At 37.3% G+C, this 17,542-nt stretch overlaps 1 protein-coding gene across 1 annotated transcript; it reads left to right on the forward strand.

Annotated features, from left to right (window-relative positions):
- Positions 1–300: 300 nt before the first annotated feature.
- LOC121326423 (volume-regulated anion channel subunit LRRC8C) lies at positions 301–10,722 on the forward strand. Its single transcript, XM_041269678.1, has 3 exons — positions 301–512; positions 5,986–6,128; positions 8,213–10,722. Exons 2-3 carry the CDS (start codon positions 5,991–5,993, stop codon positions 10,481–10,483), a joined length of 2,409 nt encoding a protein of 802 aa, XP_041125612.1. The 5' UTR covers positions 301–512; positions 5,986–5,990; the 3' UTR covers positions 10,484–10,722.
- Positions 10,723–17,542: the final 6,820 nt, after the last annotated feature.

The raw sequence follows: 17,542 nt of genomic DNA on the forward strand, positions 1-17,542 counted from the left end.
TAATCAAAGGAAGGATGTTCTTTGTAACACAGGGGCTGTTTAACTCTATTTAATTCCAAACCGTTTATATTTTAGGGATCATCATGACCGAGTAAAATACTAACAGTGCGTGTGTCTGAAAACAAAACAGAAATAAGGTCCGTATAGGCCGCCCCGGCTGTGAGTTCATTCAGTTCTTGTGTGGGATTCAGTTCCACCCGCTTGTTAACTCTAGACACGAGTCTCTTTCCGTCGTCTCAATAGCAAGGGCATGGTTTACAATATACCCTTTTAGTAATTTCTCACGAGGCTCCGCCCCATGGCAGTCAGTCAGTTCAGTCTCTCTGAAGGATCCTCCGCGCGGTCCTTGTGAGACAGTGCTACTGTACATTATGCAGTTTAACAAATAGCGGAAAGCAAAGTGATCGCATACCGCAACCACAAGGACATGAGGCCGCCTTCGTTAGATACTGACCCGCGACAGCTGTAACAAAAGGATAATCTGCGTAGGGGCTTCTGAGAACAAGCGTAAGGTAAGAAGTAAGAATATATATATATATATATATATATATATATATATATATATATATATATATATATATATATATATATATATATATATATATATATGTGTGTGTGTGGATTATTTATCAGTTGGGTTTGGTCACTGTATATATCCGACTGAAGCAAGCATCAAGGCGGGGTTTTAACATTGCTTTAGAATAATTTATTTTAAATATGTTTTTGGGTGAGCGACTGTTGGTTTGTTTTGATATATAATGACAGTGACGGAGTCGTGATGCGTTGTTATTAAAAGAAAGCTTTTCAACTTTTCGAGATGCTGCTACAGCACATGTGGGTCAACATCTGTTTGATAGTGATAGCTCTTTGTGGACCGTCCCTCCTGAAATATACTGAAATATATGTTTTTAATTCAGCTGGTCACACTGAGTAACCATGTTTAGGAAGTTTACAAATAAAAAAACAACGATATACTGTTGTCATATTTATTTACTGGTCTTACAGAAAATAACATAATCCTTACATTTAAATGCAGCATTCCAAAAGGGCTGTTGAGTGTATTTTACATATAACTGGAAAATGAGAGAAAAGATACATTACCAAGAGTAGTAAGCCAAAGACTTTGACTCAGAGTGCTGTATTACATTTCACAAGCTCAGTAAGAAAGTCACAAGGGTTAAACAATTAGTCTGTGTGGTTACAATGCTGCTGTGTATAAAAAAATCAGTGAGGAACAATGAAACTTTTTAGGTGAGGGGCCAAAGATGGACAACAAGAACACCACAGTCAGAAATGTCCTTACAAGTAGGGTACACGTGTGTGGCATTTACTTAGCTGCTCAATATGGACATTGACAAATTGTCCTAAAAATGTTTTTACCACAGCAGTAGTGGCTAAGGGACTTTATAAACACTATGCATTGTAAAGTAGCATTGAGTGCTAGCCAGTGTATAAATTATGTAGTGACCAAATCATTTGTTAATGTGATGGATTTATTTTTTTATTGTTCTTGTTTTGTGTGTCGTTTCTCTTTTTATCGTTAGCCTTTTAGTAATAAAAATGTAATTACAAAGTAAAAGTGCATTCTTATTTTGTAATTACATTTCTTGCAGTGTAAGGGAAGGGCCAACAGAAATAACAGTAAAATGATCATTTTTTATGGGTGTCTGGCAAAGTGGTTTGTAGTGCACAGGTGTAGTGATGATGATTGTGAAACAGAAGACAGACAACAAAGTTCATGATCCCAACAGGTTTTATTGTTATAATCTTAGTCTTACGACCACAAAGAATAATCTGTGTATTGCACTGTTTCAAAACAACAGGTTGCAGCCCCGAAATAATAAGACTCAGTTCGTAAATAATAAACACAGTAGAACACACGCAAAGACACACACGTTCACAAGTCATGTCACGACCCCTTTTGTACTGTCAATCATGACACCTTGGTTAACGAGTGCAACTGCTCCTCCAATCCACGACTGCCACATCGTTTCCCTTCTGGGTTGATAGTGTACCGTAGCTCCACCCCCTTTCTAGATGGCCATCTAACCAAAGTTCTTCTATATACACAAGATTGTTGTGCTGATTTAACATTGCAACTTCTGTCCGAGCTGAAGCGGTGCATCCTGGGAATCCAGAGAGTTACAGTGTCGAGTTTTCTCCTATCTCTATAATGTAAAGTCTGCCTCATTACCTATTCCAAGCTTTCTCTTTTGAAAACATTGTCTTTTTAGCAAGATTCATCTGGATTTATTCAGAGACACCCTTCCTTCACACAGGCATTATTATTTCTACGATCACTGTTTTCAATTTGCCTGACAAGAGCTCTTTATCGCCGCAGTGCTGTCAGAAATTGCTGACTCTTATGCATATTCATGAGCAGACAAGACAGGGGCGTTGTTTGGTTGTTAAGGGTGGGATATATAGGTCAGTGGCAATTCAATTCCTTGATAGCGGGTTAATTAGGTCGATTTTTATTATTGTCATTGTCATTAACATTAATATTATTTCCATCATGACTACAATTAATAGGCATACATATTAATACCTCAGAGGCGTTCGGCATTTAATTGTGGCAACACAGTTACAAAAAATTCTCTGAATATGATCTTCTGTAATTTCTAACTTCTTGATTTATGTGTATCACAGGTATGAATGTAGGCTTATAATTAAACAGTGAATATTGCCTCAATTACAATCGTCAGACAATAAAGCCATTAATAGAACAACATTATATATATATATATATATATATATATATATATATATATATATATATATGATATATATTATATATATATATATAATATAGCTATATATATTGCCGAAGCTCAAACCATGCCCCTGCCTTGTCTGCGCATAAATATTCATGAGAGCCGGCAATTTCTGACAGCACTACGGCAATAAAGAGCTCTTGTCAGGCAAATTGAAAACATTGATCATAGAAATAATAATGCATATGTGTTAAGGAGGGGTGTCTCTGAATAAATACAGATGAATCTTGCTAAAAAATGCAATCATTTTCAAAAGAGAAAGCTTGGAATAGGTAATAAGGCAAATTTTACATTATAGAGATAAGAGAAAACTCGCCACAGTAACTCTTTGGATTCCCAGGATGCACCGCTTCGGCTGGGACGGAAGAAAAGGGGGAGTTGACTTTCTTGTGTATATAGAAGATCTTTGTTCTAGCCCTGGGAATGAATTGTCTGGCCATCCAGTCGAGGGCACTCGGTTCCGTTTACACAGCGCCCTCACAGGTCGGTATGGGGATTTATCACCAAGAATCATTCTGTCTGTCACAGGGTGGTCTTGTTTTTTATTACATTGATGGTGAATTCAAGAGAAGGAAAATTTAACACATTCGCCTTGGATCTCGACAGGGTGGCACAGTAAGACATATTTAGCTGATTGGTCTTTTTATTAGAGGACTTCTGATCACCTGTATTTTCTGTTAGGCAACCTTAACAAGATTTACTCTTCACAAGCATAACAAATTAAGTCATCTTGGTGACCCACATTGACAAAAGCGCACAAAATTGGCAGTAGATAAGTGTTAAAAAACAAGAGTAGGAGATAATGGGGACCCATCGTAGGAGATAATGGCCTGGGTGCACTATATATATATATATATATATATATATATATATATATATAGATATAGATATAGATATAGATATAGATATAGATATAGTACTACGCAATACAATTAACTGTTATTGTGACTTTTCAGCCATCCGCGCTTTAATGTGCATTGAAAGTATAGCTTATTAAATGGAAGGTCTTAGAAATAAGCAGTCATCCTGTATTGCTTTGTGAACTAATTACAAATGTGCTCCTCCTGACGGATTTGTATGATTTATTCCAAGATTACACTGGGTGAGTTATTTCCTGTAAACATGTCTAAAAGATAAACTTTAGTTGGTCTTACTTTAATGATGGACTGGTGCTGCACAGGAAACACGCATTGCCATGTTATGATGTTAGGTTTCCTGGAACCAAACATGATTTCTAAACATTGAATTATGCAAAAACGAATGTGCTGACAAATCTATAAACAACTCTTGAATAAACAAAACATGTAACTGTTCCTTTTGAAAATGAATCATGGTCATAGTATACTAGAGCATATTATAAATAAAATCTCTGTAATGTGTGATTGAACTATAATATAGCCTAAATATATTCATGACTGTAAAGCTATGAAAAGACAACTTAAACAGCTAATGATGAAGTGTATGAGGATTGCATTTGGTTTTAAACAGTTTGCAGATGGAATGTGGTGTGTAAATTATGTTGTATAAGTTAAAACTTCAGTAAACATTCCAGAAATGGGACCAGAATCACTGCAGTACCTTAACAGTGAAGGTGAAGGTCATTCCATGCTTAGGAAATAGGTCTAAATATTATGCATGCAGTTCATCACATCCATATTTAAAAGATTTGAAGTAGGATGTTCGTAATCCCTGTCATTGTGTGGAAAGAAAGCAGGATTCCTGTTTCTGGTGCCAGAATAAACAGTTATCCATCTGACACAATTAACAGCATTACTGTCCATGTATCATCACTGCATTAGCTCTGTGCTTACTCTTTGACCCATAATTGTATTGAACATAATCTAACACTGTAAAAGGCAGTTTAGTTGAATCATCACACATGTTTATTATTTCAGTTTAATAATAGTAATAATAAAGGAAAAAACCTACACACACACACACAGAAGAAGTACTTTTTATTTTATGTTTGTTATTTGTCCCTTTACCTAGCTTAATGAGCCATACAGAAAACTCATGGACAACACATAGTTTTGGAAAAATCTACAGTTTTTCCTGGTCAGTAAGTTCTTCGATGCCCAAAAGGATGCATGAGGTGCTTTAGGTCATATAATGTGCTTATATCTGATACAATCATCAATAAATCAAAATTTAAAATAAAAAAAAAACAAAAAACCTAAACTTATTACCACGCTTCTGGTTAGGATTGGGGCACAAAATGACAAGCAAACACTGGTTCTGACCTCAGCTCATAATGCCCACAAAATATTGAAAGACAGAAAAATGCACAGCAAGGTCCAATGCATCTTACAGGTTTTGTTTTAACGCATATAGACCTGATACTAGCTATTTAATTGTTGCCATCTCAGAACTTCTTTGCAAAGCATTCAGAACTCTGGTATACAGCTACCAGAAACAGGAGGGATTATGAACAACAACTGCATGAAGCAGAGTATCTTTACTTGCATAGCACATTATAGCAATGCTGCTTTTATTGCAGTCATTGTTTCCTGTAGCAATGATGTCTGCCTGATACACAACCATTTTGTGCATATGCCAGATGCTTAGTTTTCTTTTGCAGCATTTATTTTGCCCTGCTGTAGAACCCTAGAGTCCATTGTGTTATTGTTGACTGTTACACCCTGGTAATTCTTCTGTGTTTCACTTAATACAACTCCCCCTGCAACGCAGTTCTTCACACTCTAAGGTAGGGGTGACTAAACAGTCAGGGATTGTGTTTCTGGTGGAGCTTTATTTATTAACTGCTAATTGCGCCTTAATTATATTCCACAGTCAAGCAAGACAGCCAGAAGAAGCAACACAGTGAGGTCCCTTGTTTCCAGAGTTTAGGAGGAATAATATTATTATGCCATTTAAAAAGAAAAGCAAAGCAAATCACAAGTGTATGGGGACTAAAGTGCAACTCAGCGGCACATATTAAGATCTCTTTAAATAAGTGCAATTACTTCATTTTGAGAAACATGACAATTCATACATAACAGAGCACACTGCATATCTGTTATCACCAGGGATTATCTTTTTATTCTGGAAAACTGGTAATTTGCCTAAATGGAATGTGTAGTTTCTAAAAGCTATTCATTATTTAATCATCTTTTAAAAAAGGCATCCCAGTACTGGGGGTTTGTGTTCATCATTTGAATCTGTATTACTTGAAAACAGCAAGCCTGCTAATGATTGCTTGGTGTTTTGACAGGAACGATGATTCCAGTCACAGAGTTCCGGCAGTTCTCAGAGCAGCAGCCAGCATTCCGAGTGCTGAAGCCATGGTGGGATGTCTTTACAGACTACCTTTCAGTAGCCATGCTCATGATCGGAGTGTTTGGATGCACTTTGCAGGTAGGTGTGACAATCCAGTCCACATATTCACACTTCTATGGCCTTAGTATGGGTTTTGGAAAATGCATTATCCCCCTGGAGAATGCATATCCCCAGTGAACTGCTAATGAAGTTGTGAAATTTGAAAGGGTATTATTTAGCTCGTCTTATTGAGATTATCACGATCTGGGGATATGTGAAGGTGCAGTGGTAGCACAAGGGAGTTACTGTCCAATGAAATTATCCATTGTTAATAAGGTACCAATGTCAGTACCAGTATGCAGTGTTGCCATTGCTGATAATACAGTGATTTGCTAATGTAATTAAAATACTAGTGAATTACTGAGGTTTGGTGATCCAGTGGTTTGAAACCAGGAGATTCCTGGTTCAAACCCTGGCTCAGCCAGTGAGTCACTGTGTGTGACCCTGAGCAAGTCACTTAACCTCCTTGTGGTCTGTCCTTCAAATGAGACATAAAAAAACAAGGTCCTATTGTAAGTGACTCTGCAGCAGCAGTTGTTGATGCATAGTTCACCCCCTAGTCTCTGAAAGTCACTTTGGATAAACGCATCTGCTAAATGACTAATTTAATAACAATTAAGAATTACATACCAATGGTATTTTTCTCAGCTGCAGAAACGCTGCAAAAAATACACCCTAAAGTTGGTAAAACTAAGTTGTATTAATAAGGCCCTAAGTACAGAAGAGCATGTAGTGCATAGATTGGTAGTTTAGGTTTCAAAATGTATGCCAATTAAAGTTTCACAAGGGACTACAGAGTGACTGCAGGAATGCTTTTAGCCTGTGTTAGCTTTTAACTATCCAGTTGTGAAAAGTCTGCTGACTTCACCCAGGAATATGCTGCAAGGTACATGATTAATTAAGCAAAATTAGTATGAGAGGGGGAAAAAAACAGTGAACAAATACATTAAACATTTCTGAATGTATTTTAGTTCTCATCACTGTTAAAATAAATATATATTTATGAAAAAAATCTTATTTGGGAGCCATGCAAAAAGAAAAAAAAATCTTATAAATGAAAGTCTTGTGTGACTCCCAAGCAAGATTACTTTTCTAGCCTGGCACTAGTCCTCGTTCCTCCTTCTCTTTCTATAGCAGTACTGTTTACAAGTGGCTTTTTGAGTTTGTTCCAAGCCAGGTCTTTGCTTCAACCAGACCCTTGAACCTCTAGGTCCAATGAAACAATTAAAAACACGGTTGGGAGCAGGCACCGGACTGGAATGGATTGAAAGTTCTCCAAGTGTATATCACTGCTCCATACTAAGATGTCATGTGTAGGTTACAGTTGTTGTGAGGTCCTGATTTGGGTTCCTCTACACTGGGAGCAAAGATGAAAACAGCAGAATGAATTTCCTTACAATGCAGTGTCTGTGGCCAGACAGCTATCATATTGTAAGTGAAAACTAACCGACCTTATCATACAAAAAGCTCAAAGCCTTCATTTAAGTATAGCATTTGTATTATTTAGTAAATAGTTTAAAAAATATATTTAATATTACATATTAAATAATGATATATGGAATATCACTGGAATGTATTTTTTTTAAAATACGCTCAACCCCTCAATGCGTGATCGTTTTCCAAGTGATTTGATTTGAATATAGCGTGTGGATTCCTCCGAGTGGTCATTTAGACAGCTTTCACTGGACAAGCATCATCAGGTGATCAACTTGCACTGGAAAGGCACTGTTACAGCCCATTTAGGAATATTCAGAGATGTGTATATTGTTATTATGAATCCCCAAATCCTGTTTTGTACTAATGCCTGACAGCCATTTTAGTATAGGTGCAATGTCAGGTAATGTGCAAATACCTGACATTACAGTGACTGCTGGGAAAGAGGCTCCCAATATTGTGCACATGCCATACCTGCCTTATCTTCTACCCTCCTTACATCAGTATTCTGAAAGTAAATGACTGAGTCAGTGCATACTGTAAACATTATCATCTCTGGATATTCCTTGTTTGAGCAATGTATAACTGCATAACAATAACAGTAATATAGAAAAGCTGAAGAAGGTACTTGCCACGTGAGATGATTTAATTTCTAATATGTATTTTCTTTTTATTACCTGATCCTATAGGTAATGCAAGATAAAATCATCTGCCTTCCCAAAAGAATTTCCATGGCAAACCAAACTCTCCTTCTTAACTCCACTACTGAGTCTGCACCAGAGCCTCCTCTACCCCCACCTGCCCAGCCCTCCCCAGCTCCGGCCGTCAACGAAATGAAGGGGCTAAAAACCAACCTGGACATCCAGCAGTACAGCTTTATAAACCAGATGTGCTACGAGCGGGCGCTGCACTGGTACGCAAAGTATTTCCCCTATCTGGTGCTCATACACACGCTTGTCTTCATGTTGTGCAGTAACTTCTGGTTCAAGTTTCCGGGTTCGAGCTCTAAAATTGAACATTTCATATCTATACTGGGGAAGTGTTTCGATTCCCCTTGGACTACCCGGGCTCTGTCTGAGGTGTCGGGAGAAAACCCAGAAGAGAAGGACAAAAAAAAGAACACCCTTAACAAACCTAACTTAAACACGCTGGTGATGGAAGACAACTCGGGGAAAACACAGTCCCTGAAATCGGTCCCGGAAAAGCTTGTGGTCGACAAGCCTACAGCAGGAGCACTTGACAAAAAGGAAGGGGAACAAGCCAAGGCATTGTTTGAAAAGGTCAAGAAGTTCAGGCTGCATGTAGAGGAGGGAGATCTGCTTTACAGCATGTATGTTCGACAAACAGTCCTGAAGGTTTTAAAGTTCCTAATTATTATTATCTATAACAGTGCGCTGGTGTCGAAAGTGCAGTTTACAGTCAGCTGCAATGTGGACATACAAGACATGACTGGATACAAAAATTTCTCCTGCAATCACACAATGGCACACTTGTTCTCTAAACTCTCTTTTTGCTACCTGAGTTTAGTTAGTGTTTACGGGCTGACGTGTCTCTATACTTTGTACTGGTTGTTCTACCGCTCCCTCAAAGAGTACTCTTTTGAGTATGTGCGTCAGGAGACAGGGATCGATGATATCCCGGATGTGAAAAACGACTTTTCCTTCATGCTTCACATGATCGATCAGTACGATCCTCTGTACTCCAAGAGATTTGCCGTCTTTCTGTCCGAAGTCAGTGAAAACAAATTAAAGCAACTCAACTTGAACAACGAGTGGACTCCTGATAAGCTTCGACAAAGGCTGCAGACAAACAGCAGTAACAGACTGGAACTGCAGCTTTTTATGCTCTCCGGCCTTCCAGACACAATATTCGAAGTAGCAGAGCTTCAGTCCCTGAGGCTGGAGATCATAAACAATGTTACAATACCAGCATCTATCGCCCAGCTCGAGAACCTCCAAGAGCTCGCCCTCTACCAGTGTTCTTTAAAAATCCATTCCGCAGCCACCTCATTTTTGAAAGAAAACTTAAAGGTCTTGAGAGTGAAGTTTGATGACAACCGGGAGCTGCCACATTGGTTATACTGTCTTAGAAATTTAGAGGAACTTCACCTCACTGGTTCCTTAAGTCCTGACGTCTCAAAAACCATTACGCTCGACTCCTTACGGGAGCTGAAGAGTCTTAAAACGCTCTCCTTAAAAAGCAACTTCACCAAAATCCCACAGTGTATTGTCGACGTTTCCAGTCACCTGCAGAAGCTTTACATTCACAATGACGGCACTAAATTGGTCATGCTAAACAACCTGAAGAAAATGACCAACCTGACTGAGTTAGAGCTGGTGCACTGCGACCTGGAGAGAATACCGCACGCAGTGTTCAGCCTTGTAAACCTCCAAGAGCTGGACTTGAAGGAAAATAACCTCAAATCTATTGAGGAGATTCTCAGCTTTCAGCACCTGCGGAAATTGACGTGCCTGAAACTGTGGCACAATGGAATCCCCTACATCCCAGAGCACATTAAAAAACTGACGAGTCTGGAGAGGCTGTATTTCAGCCACAATAAAATCGAGGTTCTGCCTTCTCACCTCTTTCTGTGCAACAAGCTCCGATTCTTGGACTTGTCATACAATGACATTCGGTTCATCCCTCCTGAAGTCGGGGTTCTGCAGAGTCTCCAGTACTTTTCCATTACTTGCAACAAAGTTGAAAGTTTGCCCGACGAGCTTTATTTTTGCAAGAAGCTGAAGACCTTAAAGATAGGAAAGAACTCTTTGTCTCTGCTGTCTCCAAAGATTGCTAATTTAGTTTTATTGACGCTCTTAGACCTCAAAGGCAACCACTTTGAAGCTCTCCCTGCTGAACTGGGTGCCTGTAAGGCTTTGAAGCGAAGTGGTCTGATTGTGGAGGATGCCTTGTTTGAAACTCTGCCTTCTGAAGTCAGGGAGAAAATGAAAGTGGAGTAATCTACGCCATTTTCTAAAATTGCAAATGTCTTAATATGACGATCAATCCAGACTGTTACAAAGTGGCATTTCTAACTAGTTTCTTATTAAGCTACAGTATTATATGTGTTTGATATATATTTAAGATTTGCTACTGTATTTTAGTGTTTACATCCAACATTTTATTGGCACTTGTTTTTTACACACACACACACACACACACACATATATATATATATATATATATATATATATATATATATACACACACACACACACATATATATATATATATATATATATATATATATATATATATATATATATATATATATTTTTTTTTTTTTTTTTCTAAATGTAGCTACTTAGATGCATGTGCCAAGATTTATGGGCAATTACATAACCATGCCAGTATATGAAGACATTAAAAATTGCACTGATTATTTTATACAGTGTTTCAATCCCATAAATGCGCCATAAAGATTATTTATAGAATTATGTGAGACCTGCTTAGTTAACTCCAGAACCATACGCCACATGTGCAGTGTCCCAAGTTCCAATGTAAGTGTGGTCTGATTGTTTGGGGACTTATGTTCATGTTTATCACACACAGGGTCTTTGATTACTGATTAGGTTAGAGGAAAGGCAGATATTTCCATAGTTGAGAGAGGAGGGGTCCTGATTTCTAAATGAAAAAGAAGCAGCAAATAACTACCATGTTTTCATTAAAAGGAGGTCAGAGATGAGATGGCTGTTTAGAAGAAGGGAAGGTAGGCATGGGTATCCAACAACCAAAAAGTACCCAAACCACCGAATGCTCTTGCTCTTACCTGCATCAACTGTTCATTGTGAATCTTTTTTTCACCTGTGCCTACCTCTTTTTAAAGTCTTATTTATCACTCCTTAAAAACAACGTTTGTAGCTGTGCATCATTCCTGTGTGTGGAATACATTCTGTGTTCATTGGCAGATGCTTGCAGTGACTGATGTGTGTGTTTGACTGTGTGACGATTAATGTGAAGAAATGTCTTTGTATGCAGATCAGTGAATGCAGTGTCTGCATTCCTGCAGCTACTGTGATCACTTCCTGCATTGCAGTTGCATTTTGTATCCTTAAAAACAACAGTTCAGTTCAGTTAAAAATGTTAATACTGAAAATGAAACGAAAAGAGGATTTTAGATGGGTTACTGTTTATTGCGTGTGTGTTTGTTCCTCTTGCTATAGTAATTTCTTATATAAGTATGCTTTCAAATACTTTGTATGAAATGTTTGCTTTAGTAACATGTTACAAAAAGGTGCTTAACATGTTTCTTAAAAAAAAAAAAGTACTTAATTGGGTATTATTGATACCTTGTATAATATACATATAAATGAATTTGTTGAGGAGCTGTAAGTTATTAAAAGTATTTGAGATTGTGTTATAACAAGATTTTAAATATACAAAAAATAATCAGACATGCCGTATATTAATGTAGTTTCATATTTATTTCTTTTCTATAGATGTGCATTATTTTATAGCAGACAGTAAATGTGATTTATCAGAAAGTACTTTTGAAGGTTTCTCATCATGTTTTCTTGTTCAGCTTTTATATGTAAATACGTCTTCTAGTTTTGGGGTTTTATTTTTGATCACATGATGTCCCTTTAAACATATTTTGAGCCGATTCGCTTTCTTAATCGAACGCTAATTGCCAAAGGAAGTTGTTTCTTTTTACTGTTATATCTTGATTGCGTTAACAAACGACGTGCATTGATCTCACCTGATTCTATTTGAACCTGTAGTTCTAATCGCCGAATCCAGTTTATTAATTTTCACTGCGTTAGCTTCTAGTAGTGCGTCCCTAATTTAAACTATCTGGTATTCAGTTAAGGCTTAACAACTATTAATTAAGGTTTAAATGGAGGGAGAGAGATAGAAACCAAAAACTAGAAGCCCTATATGTAAAAAATACATTGCACTTTTACATCTGGGATACATATTCCTTTGGGTTTTTATGCAGCTTCTGTAATATTTAATTGCTCACATGCTGTGTACATTCAGATTAGCTCAAAGCTGAGTTGGGTTTGTAATAAACAAGACCAAACAAACAAACAAACAAAAAAACAACAATAAAACATATCTTATATGAAAGCCTGTAGGTGGCACAGTATGGTAATTTTTCAGAAATGTACGACAACAGTGTTTAAACACCCACAGGAATAATGGTTCTGAAGCAGTGTTCACTGTTTAAATGTTTTTGCCATAGAAAGAGGTTTCGTTTTCAGAGGGTTGGTTTCTTCTTGCATACTGTGTGAGTGAAAACTGAAAAATATTTACACTTCTTAACAGCAGAGGGCAGTGGAGAGCAAATCCTAAAATGGATAAGGTTGAGGTAGAGGAGTGAGAGAAGCCTTATTGTGATATTGAACTATATGAAATCATAATGTTTCATAGATTTAATAATTCTGTATTTTCAATAACACGTCGCATCCCACCTTTTATAAGAAAAAAAAATAACCAAAATGGAAAAATCCCTAAAAAAAACAAACAAAAAAACAAAACAAAAAAACAAATAGATACTATTCATTGCTTCTCCACTAGAATTACACTACAGATAAATAACAAAAATTAGTCAGGATCATATTTGTTTTGGTGTTGTTACAGTATGGCTTCTGAGGTATGATCTCGTTTTGAAGTAGGCCTGCAGATAAGATGGGTTTACATAAGGAGTATAATTTTTTGTACTTTATTGAATGATAAATGTATCAATCCCTTTAATAGAAAGAGCCCATTCACACTTAAGTATGGTCAGTTTATTTTCAACTGTGTGCCATTTAGTTAGTTTAAATGGTCCAGTCAAACTCATTCAAGTTCATTGTAGGCCTGCAAGCACAGTTATGTCCATTTGTTCAGCGCAATGTGAAAGCAAATAAACTGGAAGCAAATCAGTTAAAGCAAATTTGTTCTTCATTTTTTTTACCCCATTATTTTATTTCAAATAAAATAAACTGGGTTAATTTGGGAATTAACCACATGTGAAAATGCCTTTACAGAGTCTGTAGAACAACCGATATTTTTGTCAAATGCAGTAGGCCTTCTTAAAGCAATTGTGTACATGCGGATAGAAATAAAAAAGTCTTGTTTCTTCCCTTTGTTTCTAAGAAAGGGTTAAAGGCTGTGTAAAGAGTCTTTTCAAGCAGTTAATTGTGTGACCTGTACTGTAATGTAAACCTGGGAGCATGTATGGTAAGGTATGGGTGTAATGTTTAATGCAGCGTTAGATTAGAAGATTGAAATGCTCACATTGTACACTGCTGCTGAAGGGTATGGAAAGCACAATAGAGGAATGGGAAAGTATTTTTTGGATGACCAGATGAGTTGCCGACCATGAAGAGTGAGGACCTTTCATTTTATTTGTACTGGATTACATACTGTTCTGCTGTAGTGTAAAGATTGCTGAACACAGCTTCACATTCTTAATGACAAATAGACCATTGTGCTGGACACAAAGACATTGTTTTCTTTCAGCAATGGCTAATGGAAAATTCCATCTGCACTGTAGTATTGCTAGGCTTTTAACTCGCTTTACGTATGTAATGTTTTGTTGCTCTTTGATGCCAAAGCTGTTTTATTTTGGTAAATAATGTAAAAGCATATTTTTAATCTTATTCTTTTTCCATGGATTAAAAGGCAAGTTGCCAACCACAGATCTTGTCGCTACGGTCTGCTGATTCTACCTGCCAAGTTGCATTACTCTACAGTGCATACTTTGCCCTTTGCATTCACGTGAATTGGTCAAGTGACTTTTGAACCACCCTGGTCTTTAGTAACTGATTAATTATGGTTTGCCCAAGTATTGTACCAGTGTCCTAATATATAAAGCATTAATGTGCCAGTAAGAGCATCGTGGTTGGCATGCTAAGACCTGCTCACATATATAACAGATGGATTTACCAGTGAGCAGGAGGATGATGGGAAATGTAGTTCTGAGCGGTCCATGCGGGTACATGTGAAGTCACCTTGAGGCAGGGAATGCAAATTTAAAAGTTTTTTTTTAAAAAGTAAGAAAAAACTAAAATTAAAACAATACACACACCTTACATAAACAGTTTTAGCAACACATGGGAACATGTAACACAATAAAATAAAAAGGTCCTTATGTACCCTTTAAATTATTGATAAAAATGTTCACAACCAGAAACTACATATAAAGTAACCACACTAAGAGATGGTGCTACTGCTGAGTTAATTGGCCTAGATTGAACTCTTTGAAAAATGTCTGCTGATTTCAGTCACGTATAGCAGGCAGAAGTTAAAGGTTAACAGGGTTTTATTAAGCGGTTTTGCTATTCTGCACATGGTTGGATGAATGTCGATTGTGCACTGGTAGGATTTCAGCACACTGAGGTTAATGTTAAATACTGTATGTGCTGATCTTTTTAGACTAGAAAATGGTTGTTAGTTGAATTACATTTAATCACATTTTTAAAGGGTGTGAAATAGATGATGACGTCAGTTACTATGTGGATAGAAATAAATGAGTATTTATCACAACTGTACTTTTTTGTACATGGTTTTGATTTAATCCATGCTAGAGTGCAGGACCAGAGGGCACAAATGGAAGCTGAGTAAAAGGAAGTTCGGAACGGATTGCAGAAAGCAATACTACATGTGAAGTTGTAACTAGGATCTAAATGAACAGCAATTAGGTACTGTCCTGAGGCAAATGGTGTGCTTGTCAGTGATACTCAACCCTGGCCCTCGAGATCTATTCCAGTCCAGGTTTTTACTCAAAGCAGGTTTTAATGTAGTTAATTGAAGCTGCTAAGAGGCAAATAACTAATTTAGGACCTGGTTGGAATAAAGACCAGGGCTGGAATGGATCTCGAGGGCCAGAGTTGAGTACCACTGCGCTAGACAACCTCAATAGGCAGAATGACCTCCTCTCAACTCTTCTGATCTGTATTTATAGATTTCAAAAGACTTTTTGATATCCACCACTATAGGTGCAGTTAATCATGCAGTATATTTATATGTCATGTTTTCTTTTTACTAACACCTATGTCAAAACATCACTGGGTTACATTTACATTTTTTTAAGTGGAGGTTTAAAAGAAAAAGTTTGAAAATGTGTGAGTTCTGTAAATGTTACTAGATAATAGCACATTCTGAAAAAAAGGGAATCTCATTTTTTAAAAGGCTAAGTAACATGTCATAGTTTAAATTTTTTCACTTTTCTCTTATCCTTTTAATGATCTACTATGTTTAGTTTCATTTAGACCTGTGATGTTGTCTCAATTAAAATGACAAACAGCAAGGATAAATTATCCGTGCTAATAAACATGACATGTTACGAATGCAGCAGGTAAATAAACAGCGCTTTTAATAATGAAGACTAAACTGGAACAGCCAGTAACCGCTGCGAGACAGCACTTCAAAGGCACTATAATTATCAAGCTGTTTTTCCTGCAATACAAATTAAAGAAGAAAACACCATTTCCCATTTTGCTGGTAATATAATTAAATGGGCTGGAAGTAGATAAGACCCTAGTCATCTGCAGATGGCTCCCTATTATTAAACCTTTGGGAGGTGGTTTCAGATTAGTTGCTAAATAAACTGTGCTGGCAGGTCTAGGAGAGCCTGAGTGTTTTATTTCTTCTACCACTAGAACGGTCTGCAGATTGGAGTTCTAGAGGCTTGAAGTATGGAAAAAGTTCATGTTAAACGCATATATTATTGTTTGGCAATAAATAAAAATAAGAAAAAAAAACAACATTTGAGCTTGAGACTGTTCCCACATCTAGCTTCCACAATCTTGTGAGTTATGTAGTGTGTACAGTAAATATAGGAACTAAAACTGTGTTTTATCTATTTCAGATCTCCCCTGCCATTATTTTAAAATGATTTAATTATTGACAGTTTTACTTGTTGTTAAAAATAAAGAGTGCATTTTGTATATAATTCTTATTAAAATATGGCACTTACACTACTGTTTAATATTAGAATTACGCTAATCTGCCAATCCCATTCTCATGGCAAACCCAATACTGTGAAACAAAATTGGGTAGGCTTGCCCAACTACTTTACTGTATTGTCAGCTCATGCTTCAAGTACCATGTCCTCAGTAATGGTCATCCCACTTTTGCTTCATCTCACTTCAAAGACAGCTGAAGAAATCTAATGTTGGCAGCGTGGTCCAGTGGTTAAAATCCAGGGCTTGTCAACAGAAGGTCACTGGTTCAAATCCCACCCTGCCACTGACTGACTCACTGTGTGCCTATGAGCAAGTCACTTAACCTCCTTGTGCTCTGTCTTGCAGATGAGATGTTAAATCAATGTCCTATCGTAAGTGACTCTGCATATAATGCACAGTTCACAGCCTACCTCTGTAAAGTGCTTTGTGATGGTGGTCCACTATAAAAGGTGCTATATAAAGATATTATATTATTATTATTGTGTGCTCTACTCGAATGCCAGGAGCCAATAACTGTCTTCCTCAAGGATCTCCCCCTCAGATAGGAAGTGCATTTGGAACTTTCATATTGAAGCATATAGTACGTTGTGCTTGTGCCCTAAAACCAGAAGGATAAAAGCATCCTGTTATGAACTGCAAGCAGGAGAGGAAACTCTGACGAGCAAATAAAGGAGATGATGCTGTTCCTGGGTTAGTCTTGTATCTGAGCTTATTAGTCACCAATCGGCCTTTTATCTGCTACTGTTTACAAGATTCAAGCTTCAAACTTGCATCAAATTGTATAAACTTGATTGACAGCTGAGAACTAATGGTGTAGGGGAGGTGACATGGCAATCCAGAGTCTACTATCTCTTTTCAAACTGCTTGTTTCAAATAGAAAGCACTGCACTCCTGTTTCAAATAGAAAGCACTGCACTCCTGTTTCAAATAGAAAGCACTGCACTCCTGTTTCATATCTGTGACACGGCAAGCATGTTCTTCCATTTCCTCTTGCTGCAGGGGATAGGATTTGTTTGGTGTAAATCATTACACAGCCTGGTTAGTGTCAACTAAATAATAGATGTCCTGTAGTTCCAGGGGCCGTTTGCACCCTGGCATAAGCTGGGTAAGTTCTCATGCACCTGG

Source organism: Polyodon spathula, chromosome 14, assembly GCF_017654505.1.
Source record: "Polyodon spathula isolate WHYD16114869_AA chromosome 14, ASM1765450v1, whole genome shotgun sequence".
Taxonomy (NCBI): domain Eukaryota; kingdom Metazoa; phylum Chordata; class Actinopteri; order Acipenseriformes; family Polyodontidae; genus Polyodon; species Polyodon spathula.

Coding starts and splice junctions, on each gene's coding strand:
- LOC121326423 (XM_041269678.1), top strand. CDS start 5,991: ATGATTCCAGTCACAGAGTTCCGGCAGTTCTCAGAGCAGCAGCCAGCA. Junction 6,129..8,212: donor TGTTTGGATGCACTTTGCAG/GTAGGTGTGACA, acceptor CTGATCCTATAG/GTAATGCAAGATAAAATCAT.